At 36.1% G+C, this 12,277-nt stretch overlaps 1 protein-coding gene across 2 annotated transcripts in view; it reads left to right on the top strand.

Annotated features, from left to right (window-relative positions):
• AP3S1 (adaptor related protein complex 3 subunit sigma 1) overlaps positions 1–12,277 on the top strand; it is a 98,356-nt gene that overhangs the window by 56,222 nt on the left and 29,857 nt on the right. For both annotated transcript variants that reach the window (XM_036740368.1, XM_036740360.1), the window contains exon 4: positions 8,305–8,376. In XM_036740368.1, coding sequence (XP_036596263.1) covers positions 8,305–8,376 — 72 coding nt within the window. The remainder of the gene's footprint in view (positions 1–8,304; positions 8,377–12,277) is intronic.

A 12,277-nucleotide genomic window follows, 5' to 3' on the forward strand; every position in this document is an offset into this window, starting at 1 on the left:
GTAAGTTTTAGGTTGAAGTCTGCTACAGACAGAAGTCTACCTTCTCTGTATTTGTTTCATCAGCAGAATTATATCTAAATCTTCCTTTTGCTTAGATAACAAGACAAAAAATTATTTTTGGTCATACTGTGTGTTATTTTAGTCTCACAAGTTGCAAATGCCATGAAAACAACAAATTTCATCTTTGATAGCTTTAGAACTATTTATGTTTTGCATGTCTTAATTGGAAGTGATAAAATATTTACAAAGTGAAAAAAAAAACTACATCAATATTGAATGTTTGGTATTTGTTATCTTAAGCTGATAATAGTACCAGAGCGGTTCAATGGATTTGTACTTTTCCTGTTTAATTATACTTATATTTTTATTTATTTTTTTAAAAAATTTTCTTATATTTTATACATATATAATATATATTTTATATAATAAATATTATATAAATATGAATACATGTGATTAATATATAAATATAATAAAATAAATTATATGAAAATAATAAATAATATATTTATATATTCATATTATTTATTTGTTTAATTACACTTTTCTTTAGTGTGTTATAGCCATGATGTCAGGATTATTCCCATTAGTGTATAAGCCATTGCCTAGTTACAACTGGACAAAAAGAAATCAAGAACTAATCCTGCAAGTCTTTTACTTGGCTTAAGAAAATGGCATTTGGGCTTTGCATTAGAATACATAGTCAAAAATAGGACCTTTCACCATGCACAGCACTGGGGTCCAGTGCACGGTTTTTGAGGACATTGTTTACTGATGACACTGCAGTCATGGCAGGCGTAGCCAGGAGGATGGAGCTTTCCTCTGTGATACTTTACAATGATACTTTTACGCTTTATAAATCAGTTTTTACTCTTTTACATGAGTGAGTAGTCAGAAATGTGTCTAGTGAATGGTTTTCTTAACCATTTACCAGATCTAAACCTGCACATCATGAATCTTGGTTTTTCTCTGGCTGAGGTTCCTGATCTGCACAAGGATAATCACACCCATACTACCTATCTCATGGGGTTCTTATGAGAAGCAGTTGAGATTTCATTTTGTAAAATATTAAACACTATATTATAAACAATAAAACATTATTCAAATATCATTATTGCTTTATTAGGAACAGTTTGTTGCCTGGATCTAGAGGCAGCAGGATATAGTAGAAAAATCCTTGGCCTTGGCATTAGAAAGCCAGTTGTTTTAAGGTCGAAATCTCCTACTCCCTAGCTTTGTGACCTTGGGTTAGGCACTTGCCCTTTATGATCTTTGGTCTCCTCATCTGTTAAGGAGGGACAGTGATGTTTATGTGCTTCCTGACAGGGTCGATGAGACGATCAAATGAGGTTACATAGACATAGCAGCGTGGAACTGTAGAGTGCCATATGTTATCATTTTCACAGGCTTTGCAGATGGAGAGCTAGCCTCCAGGCCAGAAAGATTAAATCCAGGTCTCACATCTGATACATAGTGGCTGTGTTACCTTGGATAGGTCACATAACATCTCAGTGCTCTAGTCAGCATTCTTAAGATTAAGTTGCTGAACTGTATTAATAGGACGAATTTTCCCCTCTTAGGAGTTCCCTATTTCAGTGAAATCACAGGTCTGTTCTCTAACCACTATATTATCATCACAAAACTAAAATGAATGAAAAGCTGAAAGACACTTCCATTTTTCTGCACAATGCCTGAAATAACTATCATTAAATTTACTTTGGTTAAGACAGATCCCAGCAAGGCTTATGTTAAAATGCATATGCCATCTCATAAGGAAGCAGAAGACTGAGCACCAAAGGGATAGGACACAGTTTTGAAGGCAAGGAGGGGAAGGAAGTGAGGTTCAAGGTTTGGAGGTACTGGCTGTGAGGCAGGTCTAGGTAAGGGTCCTATGAACCCTTCAGTAGAAATGCTTTCAAGGTTAAGGTTTTAATGACAGGGACCTGAAGAAAAACTTTTCCTGTTTCATGATTCATGCTGTAGGCAAGGAATGTGCAGGATTCCTTTCTTCTTTTATTACCAGTGGTCTCTTAATTCAGAGATATTTCATATGAGGGGGGGAGGGAGTATTCCTTAAATTTTTTTTTAATGGTATCAAGTGAGAAGTTACTAACTGGGGTCCATGAACTTTTAAAAAGTATTTTGGTAACTATTTTAATATAGTTAATTTTCTTTTGTAATCATATATATCTTATGCATTTAAAAATTTCTTGAAGGGATTAATAGGCTTCATCAGACTTCCAAAGCAGGTCATGACACCACAAAAAATTTAAGAACCTCTGCAATAGATACTGGTTTGTTTTTTTTTAACTGTGTTGCTCATTTAGTAGAAAAGATTCTTGCTATCTTTTACACTTCAGAGACTATGTGGTCCAATGGAAAGAAGGCTAGATTTGGAGTCAAAAGATCAGAATTAAAATTTCACCTTTGCTATTTAATGCCTGTGTGACCTTGGGTAAGTCACTCAACCTCTCTGGGCCTCAGTTTGCTGATTAGTAAGATAAGAGGATTGAATTAGGTGATTTTTAAGGCCCCTTTTGGCTCTAGAGTCTAAACAGTAAGTCCTTGGAGCTGAAACTCCCAAGCTCTAGAAAGGATGGGGGAGGCGGGCAATCTATCTAAATATAAATGTAGTAGTTTTTCTGAAATCTATTGATGCCCAACTTTATATTTCCTTTTCAGAGTTTAGGAAATTATTAAAGTAGAGGTCCAATTTTAAATACTACTTATTTACATAAAAGTAACAAGATATTTCAAAAGTGAAACACTAGAGGGTGCTGTTTGCCATGTCACTTATTTATAGACTAGAAATAGTCTCATTTTAAAATTGATTTTTATTCATTCCTTTTGATGATTCTGATTGTGTAATAATGCAGTAAAACCTTACTTATATGCCCTGACTGAAGCCCTAAAGGCCTTTAGATTATTTCTCACATTTTATTGGCCTTTGGTGTTTTTGTTTTATGCTTAGGCTAGAACTAATGTTCCTCATCTTAAACATTAAACCAAATATAAAACAGATGAATAAAAAGTCTTTTGCAGCAGTTCTTTCATTTAGTATTTGCCCTGCTCTGTTAAAAATTTTTTTTATATACTCTAGCTATGTTTTTGCAGCTACAGTGATTTTTTAATACTGTAGTTGATTAAAATGTTTCATTTTACAAATTCATTTCTATAACTAAATTTCCTATTTAAATAGGACCTTAAATAGTTGAGTTACAAAATATTTGGCAGTATGATCTTTTAGTTGTTCCCTTAGGTGTTTATCTTCACCAAGATGTTATTTCTCTTTCTAAGTACAGTACCCTCTGATATGAAAGATTTATAGATAACTTACAGAAATCTAAGAGCCAGATGAAAGAATACTCTAAATTACTACTAACAAGAAAAATATAAGTCAGAACAAACCTGAGGCTTCATCTCACACCTAGAAAATTGACCAAGATGACAAAGGATAAAAAAGCCAGTGTTAGAGGGGTTGTGGGAAAGATGAGCGCACCGATGCATTGCTGTTAGAGCTGTAAATTTACACAGTTGTTCTGGAAGGCTTTTTGGAATTATGCAAAGAAAATGGCCAAAATTGTGTACAACTAAACTCAGAGATTCCACTTTTTGATATGTTAGAGGCAAAAAAGAAAAATCCCCAACATCAAAATATTTTTAGACCAGTAGGTAGGTAGGTGGATAGAGGAAGCACTTACTAAATTCCAAGCAAAGTTGAATTGTGGGGTTTACGAGTAAAAGCAAACAAGACAATCTTACCCTCAGTTCTAATGGGGAAGACAACACATAGAGGGGAACTAGAAAGTAGAGGGGAGGATAGGTATCCCCATAGGGGCAAAGCTTCTGGAGAAGGGGAGAGATGCCTAGAGAGGGAGTCAAGTCAGAATTTAAATGATCTTAGCTGGGGCTCCTCATGAAATGGTGACTCACTAATCAGGAAAGTGGACTTCAGCTTATTGTCTCCACAATGGGGATGCCACCGGCAAGGAGGTGGAGGAAAGTAGATACTCATCAGTTGAGGGAAAAGGTAAACAAATTGTGGCTTGTGAAGATAACAGAACATTCCTGGGCCTGGCTTCATCATCTGTTTTCTGAAGTAATATGTCCTCTGAAAATGCATTATACTAGGTAAGGTTCCAGTATTTTTTCCAGGATTATTTTTTAACCCCTAAGGCCATGCCCAAGTGTGAAACAGAATTTAGAACTGAACAGCACTACAGACCTCATCTAGGCCAGGAGCTCTTATCTTTCTTTGTGCTGTGAATCCCTTTGGTGCATAGTGAAGTCTATGGACCTCTTCTCAGAAGAATGTTTTAAAATAATTGAAGGAAATGCTAAATTTCAATTAGGAGCTTCCCCTGTCCAAGTTCACATGTGTTTCCATGTGTAGGGTAAAGCTTTTTATTTTATATATGAGGAAACCAAGGCCCCAAGGGGCTAAGTGACTGGCCAAGATCGTATAGAACAACGTGGCTAATAGAACAACTAAGAAACAAGCATTTATTAAGCAGCTACTATGTGCACTGCACTAAGAGCTTTACAAATATCTCATTTAATCATCATAACAATTTTGGGAATCATGTGCTAGTATTATCCCCTTTTTACAGTTGAAGAAACTGAAGCAGACAGAGGTTAATTGACATGCCCAGGGTCACACAGCTATTAAGTGTCTGAGGCTGGCATTGAACTCAGCTATCCTGACTCCAGGCCCAGTGCTCTATCCTCTCACTGCACTAATACCTCACAAGATAAAACTCCTAGGCCAAGATTTTTTGTGCTTTGTATGCCTCCAATCCTGTATAATCCATCCTCAAATTACTTTTAAATTGGTATTTTTATGTTTTGTTTTTGTTACATATGTAGTATGTTGGGTTTTGAAAATAGATTTTTAGATTTTTTTGAATATTTACTGTATAAATGGTACATTCCCAGTAAGTGTGATGGAATTTGCTACTCATTGCTCACTATTATTTTTCTTGTTCTTTTCCTTGACAGTCCTGTTCTTCCTTTTTTTTTGCTCAATAAATAAAAGGAAATTTAGAAAAAAACCTTTACCTTGCACTTAGAAAGTTTTCCTGTTTTGGGAGGTCATGTTTCCTGGGGAAAGACTTCTTTTAAAAACAAAAAACAAACCCCTCAATTCCGTATCTTGCATTAGGCACTCATTTTCAGGTAGGGGCATAGGCAGCGGTGAGTAGTACAGGCAAGGAAAAGCTAAGATTGGGGTTTTAGTTAAGAAGAGGGGTCTAGCAGATATCTACTAGGCACTAGATTGAGTCTGGGAGGTAGAATCTAGGGTTTCTCATGAAAGAAGGGAAGGGCAGACCCAGATAATTGAAGAGAATACAGTGAGTGGTCAAGCAGAACCCAAAGTTGGAAAAGGTCTACAAAGGGCAAGAGAGGAATGAGGAAATTAATTGGACTAGTGCTAGCAAGTAGGTTCTGAGTTCTGACCTTAGGAATCCACTATATCATAGGTGCTTAATAATTATATGAGTTTAATTGGATTATTTGTGAATTCCTGTGAACTTTTGTTCACATAAGTTGGTACTTCATGGATCTGAATGAGCATCTTGTCCTTTTCTTCCCCCAACCCTTTAATTTTTGCTTCTGTCATCATTTCTTATGCTAAGTCATGGGATTCTTTTTGGGGGGAAGTTCTGCAGATTTGTTCATCTTCTGTGTGGCCTATTACATGACTTGTTTGAACTGTTTTGTAGTAAAGCAGTAAACCTGGGAAATCAGCAACAGCATATGCCAGTGACTAGCGTGATTACAACTACAGTTGTCTTAATGATTTACTCCATTGGGAGGGCAGAATCATGGATGTTCCAAGGTGGAAGGAAATCTCAGAGTTATAGTTGAGTGTGGTTTATATTTAGAAACGTCTGAACTATTAATCACCCTAAGTCTGGGGAATAGAAAATTCAGGGGAGATACATAACTATCCTTAAGGTTCCTTTGTGATGGAGAGATTAGGCTTGTTTGGTTTTGCTTCAGAGGGTGGGAATAATACCAAAGAAAAGAAATTAGAAGAACACAGATTTTTGCTCAGCATAAGATCAGCTCCTAATGATTAGAGCTGTTAAAAAATGGAATGGGTTACCTCACCTAGTGAGTTCCCCATCATGGATGGTCTTCAAAGGAAGATTTTTGAAATATACCTTAGGGATCCCACTAATCAGTAATGACCATTACCAGGAACATTGTAGAGGGAGTTTGTGCTTCATGTGGGGTTTGGACTACATGACTTCTATGGGGTCCCTTTCAATTCCTTAATTTAACACATTTCCTGTCATCTCATGCTCCTTCATTTTTCTGGCACAGGTCTTCTGACTCTCCCTTGATGATACCGCATCTCTAGCAGCCCTTTTGCACTTTCTTTTATATCTCCTAAATTCACTGGTTCTGGTGGAGGAATTGGAATGTTCCTTGTTCCCCATTATCACTTAGACTCTCCCTCTACCATTATCACTTGGCAACCTCTTCACTTTTGAGGTTTGCTCAGTCTAGATTTAGCATCCAGTCCAGATCCTGGTGGCTCTTATCTACCAAACTCCAGGACATTCTTCTTTCGTGCTCAGTGAGTTCTGTCCCTGGTCCACAGTCTCCCTCTCCAGCCCAACTCCTACCTTCAGACTGGAGGACTTTAACGTACATGTTGGTGTTCCCTCAACTACCCTAATCTCGCAGTTCTCTTGACCTACTTCTCTGATCCACTGTAGCTACACACAGGAATGGTCACACTCTTCATCTTTCCATCACCCATAAGCACTGCACTTCAATAATCAGGAACTCTGAAATTATTGTTTCTTATCATAATCTATCATTCCATCACTCCCTATGCCTTAATACTAAATCCACACCCCATTTCCCTTCTCTCTGCCTTTGTACTGGCTGGCCCTCATACCTAAAATGCTTTTCCTTCTTGCTTCTGCCTCTTGAGCTCCTTGCTTTTCTTTAATACTTAGCTGGAATGTCACCTTCATGAGTCCTCTCCTGGTCCCCCAGCTACTAGTGCCTTCTTCTCTAAGGTTACCTTGAATCAGCTTTGTATTGATAACCAAAAATCCTGACTCCATAAGATATGGGTAATAACTTGATTTGTGGAACCCCTTATACCAAGTATGAAGGAGTTCACAGTTCAGACTGAAATGAATATTTATGAATTACAAAAAGGGGCAGTCTCATGAGAGAAGGACAGGAGGTGTAGGGAAAAGGGAAAGTAGAGAAAGGGAGGGGGAACCAGGGGTAAGTAGGATGGCAAAAGCAGCATTCTTTTTACTTGGGAATTTCTAGACTAGGAAGATATGATAGTCCGCTTATCTACAAGGATCTCAGCTGTGCAAACAGTTTATTGGTCCTGTGCAGTCTGACTGGTGCCTGTCTTGTAGCTGGTTTGACTCTCAAGGACACACTGAGAGTCCAGCTAGAGGTGTAAATACCAAATTGTGTCAGCTCACAGTGGGGCTTCATCCTTGATTGGTTCAAGGCCTCCTTAATGCCCTGAGTCCAGTGTTTCTGGAAAATATGGCAACTCAAGAAGACAGGTTAAGTTGACCTCAGGGCAACAGTATGTATCTTGTATATACTGATTGATGTACATGTTGTCTCACCCACTGGAAGGTAAGCTCTTTGAGGGCAGAGACATTTACTTTTGGCAGTACGTGACATATAGCAGATGCCTAATAAATGCTTTTTCCTTGATTAATAATAGAATAAAATAATCTAATGGAAAGTGGTTGTGTTATGCTCTGTTTTTTATACTCCTTGTGTATTGATAAGCAAAGGCTCACAAATATGTTTTTATAACAGGGAAAATCAGAATTTTATAGGTTCTAGTAGACGTAGATTATCCCCTGATAGGGGATTTCAGTATGTTAGCACGTAACTGCATGTTTTTGAAAGATTTTTCAGGGTTATACATTAACATTCAGTTATATAAATAATGAAAACTTGCTATAAATCATAAGGGGGACATAAATGTACTTCACTTCAGCTAATATTGAGGAGGTTTCCTTTGATATTTGGATTTATGGAAAGTAGAGTTTGGTGGAGTGCCATTTTGTTTTGTATTTTTGTCGCTGAACTGCTAAATTATAAAAACTGTTTGATGTATATATGTTTCTTTCCCAGAACTTCATATAGACAAGTTCTTATCATTATCTACAAATGTATTCTAACTCTCGAGGACCCTAAATGTGTTTGCCTTTCATAGTTTATATCAGATGTAGTACATTAACAGAATGAATAGATTGACTGGTGTTCTTAAACTCTTAACCTTTTTGTCTTTCTCTGTAGGTATTCGTGGAAACACTAGACAAGTGTTTTGAAAATGTCTGTGAACTGGATTTAATTTTCCATGTAGACAAGGTACTGTTTAAACTCCTGTAGTATCAATTGAACCAAGCTCTCTCTTTTACAGTAAACATTTGATCCTAACTTTGTCAGCATGAAGATGGACTTCATAAATAATCCCATCCTGGTGATCCCATCAACCAATTATACTGAATAATTTGTGCAGAGGATAAAAAGGAGTTTCCATTAATGAACTTGCTGAATCAGAGATTTTCATTGGTAGTGAGAAATTTTCTGCTGAAGAAAGCTTCCCCAGCAAGCAAAATATTTTGGGTGAGAAATTTATAAGACTGAAATTGTCATTTCTCATATCATATTATAATAGGTCACATTTACATAGCACTTCAATATGGCTGTGACTCTACCAAAGCATCGTAGTAACTGTATAAATCATTGTTACTTTGCTTAGATCAGCAATGATTTATTCTTGTGAAGTGTGTCTAACATTACTGAACAGAAAAAGTCAATAGCCCTTTTAATTGAATGTTGTCACTACCACGGGAAGAAAATGATGCTTTTAAATAGTGTCTTCAATTAAAAGTAAAATTGATTGTTAAATACTTTCATGTGAGAGGCTACATGATGTTGTATATACAGGGCTGGCCTTGAAGTCAAGTCAGTCAGTTCCTGCCTCTGACACATACAAGTTGTGTAACACTGGACAAGTTAACTACCTCTCAGTGTCCTGGGCATCTGTTTAACACCATACATATAAACTCATTACCAATCTGTATCATTGGAATGAGCTAACACCTCAGGAATTCCTTACATGGATGAAACCAGAATTCTGGACCAAAAAAGAGTGTGTGTGTGTGTGTGTGTGTGTGTGTGTGTGTGCGCGCGCGCGTGCGTGTGTGTGTGTGTGTGTGTGCGCGCGCGCACGCACCCGCGCACCCGCACTTGTCTTAGTTTTAGAATTTTTTTGTTACCTTGAAAGATATTGCTTAAAACAGAGATATAAAAGGTTATTATATATAAATTATTTATTGTACCTTTTTGTTTCAACCATTCCCCAGTCATCTTTGAATATGTAGCTAATAAATAAAATATTTTAAAACTATCAAATGCAAATTCATTATTGCATTGTTTGTGACTATCGTTTAAGAATAAACTTTTTTTCAGATAATCTAGATTAATTTCTGATTTTTTTAAAATGATTTTTAATATATAATATTATATATGACATATAATATATATGATATAATGTAAATTAATATATAATAAAACTTCACAGTGAGGATTGAAACTTGATGTTTCTTAGAAACCTATTCTTTTCTCTCCATTTCAACAGATTTTATACTTTCTTGCACATAAATGGACTATTTTTAGGAATCAGTCTTTAGAATGAATTTATACTTAGGCTTTCTTTTGACTCATCATTAACCTTTTTAAAGTCCTTTTTTAAAATTTCTTTCTTGAAGGTCACTAGTTCTTACGACTAAACATTTTTACAGAAAATGGGAAGAGACAATTTTGTCATTGACTTAAAAGAAAATTCTTTTAAAAATATTATATAAGAATGAAGTCCTTATATTTGTTCGTAGGTAGCAAAAGATTAATAAGGAAATTAACCTTCGGTGGTACAGATAGTTACTGAGATACTTCTTAGAGGGTCTGAACTTGCTTCAACTTTTTCATACTTTTAAAAGATTATATATTTTAAACCTCAAAAAATATGTGGATATGTATGTACACACACACACACACACACACACACACACACATACTTAAATGCATATGTAAATGTGTATACAGAGATAGAAGGATGGAGACATAGGGAGCAGACTGTGATTTCATTGGTCTAAGGAACTCTCAGAGGAGGAAACTTATTCTCTTAGTGCAGGTTGTGATCTTGTGTGCACCTTAGTCTTACAAAGCTGCCTAAAGCACTGAGAAGCTAAATCAGCAAATAATAGTCAATAAACATTTATTAAGTGTCTGCTGTGTGCCAGGCACATACTTACATACATTTGTGAAACAACATGCAGTCTTTGTATCTGTATGTGTGCATATCAATGTCTGAATGTATAGTCTATGAAAAATTGTAGACATATATATGTATATGAAGATTCTAAGTGGTGTACATATATATAAGGGTATATGTGTGTATATATACACATTATTACATATAATGTATGTATTACATATATTGTAGTCCAGTTAAGTTGGACAAAGTAAAATAGTTAAATATTGACATGCAAGAAACCTATGAATTTTCACATCTTTGAAAAATGTTTAGTATGCAGTATTTCATCCTTTTCCTTCATTCACTTGGTTTCCATGATTTGGCATTGAGTTCATAAGATTTTGGCACATATTTCTTTTAATTAAATTTTTTTTAGTTGGCAAAAATCTGCCTTCTGTCCCTCCCACCTTCTCCCTGCCCAACTGAGAAAGAAGGAAAAACAAAAAACAAAATCCCTATTATAAACATGTGTAGTCAGACAAAGCATTTTCACTTTAGCCAGAAAAAAAAAATCACATCTTGTACTCTTAGTCTTCCACTATTGTATTGTGTTTCATCATTAGTTCTTTGGAAGCAAGGTTGTCATTATTTCTGATTAAAATTCAAATTTCAGAGTTGTTTGATATTTTACTATTATTGTCTTTTCTGATCACTTCACCCTGCATCTGTTTGTAAAAGTCTCCCCAGTGTTCTCCAAAACTATTGCCTTCATAATTTCTTACAATTCAATAGAATTCCATCATAATTTATGTACCATAATTTATTTAGCCCTTTCCCAATTGGTAGGCACCCACTCAGCATCCAATTCTTTGCCACTTTTAAAAGGGTTATGAATATGTATTTTTACCATTTTTCATTTTCTTTTTTTTTTTTTTAGTTTTCAGCATTCGTTTCCACAAGTTTTTGAGTTATAAATTTTCTCCCCGTCTCTACCCTCCCCCACCCCAAGATGTCATGTGTTCTGATTGCTCTTTTTCCCAGTCTGCCCTCTCTTCTATCACCCCACTCCAACCTCCCATCCCTTTTCCCCTTACTTTCTTGTAGGGCAGTATATATTTCTATGCCCCATTGCCTGTATATCTTTTTCCCAGTTGCATGTAAAAACAATTGTTTTTAACATTTGTTTTAGGAACTTTGAGTTCCAAATTCTCTCCCTTCTTCCATCCCCACCCCCGCCTTGAGAAGGCAAGCAATTCAATATAGGTTATACATGTATCATTATGCGAAATACTTCCATAATAATCATGTTGTGAAAGACTAACTATATTTCCCTCCATCCTATCTTGTCCCCTGTTATTCAGTTTTCTCCTTTGACCCTGTCCCTTTTCAAAAGTGTTTGCTTTTGGCTACCCCCTCCCCCAATCTGCACCCTCTTCTGTCATCCCCCCCTCTTATCCCCTTCCCCCCTACTTTCCTGTAGGGTAAGATGCCCAGTTGAGTGTGTATGTTATTCCCTTCTTAAGCCAAATCCAATGAGAATAAGATTCACTCATTCCCTTTCACCTACCCCCTCTTCCCTTCCATAATAGCTTTTTCTTGCCACTTTTATGTGAGATAATTTATCCCATTCTATCTCTCCCTTTCCCTTCTCCCAAAATATTCCTCTGTAATCCCTTAATTTTATTTTTTTAGATATCATCCCTTCATATTCAGCTCACTCTGTGCCCTCTGTGTGTGTGTGTGAATATTTCCTCCCTCATATTGAGAAAGGTCTCATGAGTTACAAATATCATCTTTCCATGTGGGAATGTAAACAGTTTGACTTTAGTAAGGCCCTTATGATTTCTCTTTCCTGTTTACCTTTTCATGCTTCTCTTGATTCTTGTATTTGAAAGTCAAATTTTCTGTTTAGCTCTGGTCTTTTCATCAAGAATGTCCTCTATTTCATTGAAAATTCATTTTTTTTTTTGCCCTGAAGTATTATACTCAGCTTTGCTGAGTAGGTGATTC

This window comes from Trichosurus vulpecula, chromosome 1 (assembly GCF_011100635.1).
Source record: "Trichosurus vulpecula isolate mTriVul1 chromosome 1, mTriVul1.pri, whole genome shotgun sequence".
In the NCBI taxonomy this organism is placed as follows: domain Eukaryota; kingdom Metazoa; phylum Chordata; class Mammalia; order Diprotodontia; family Phalangeridae; genus Trichosurus; species Trichosurus vulpecula.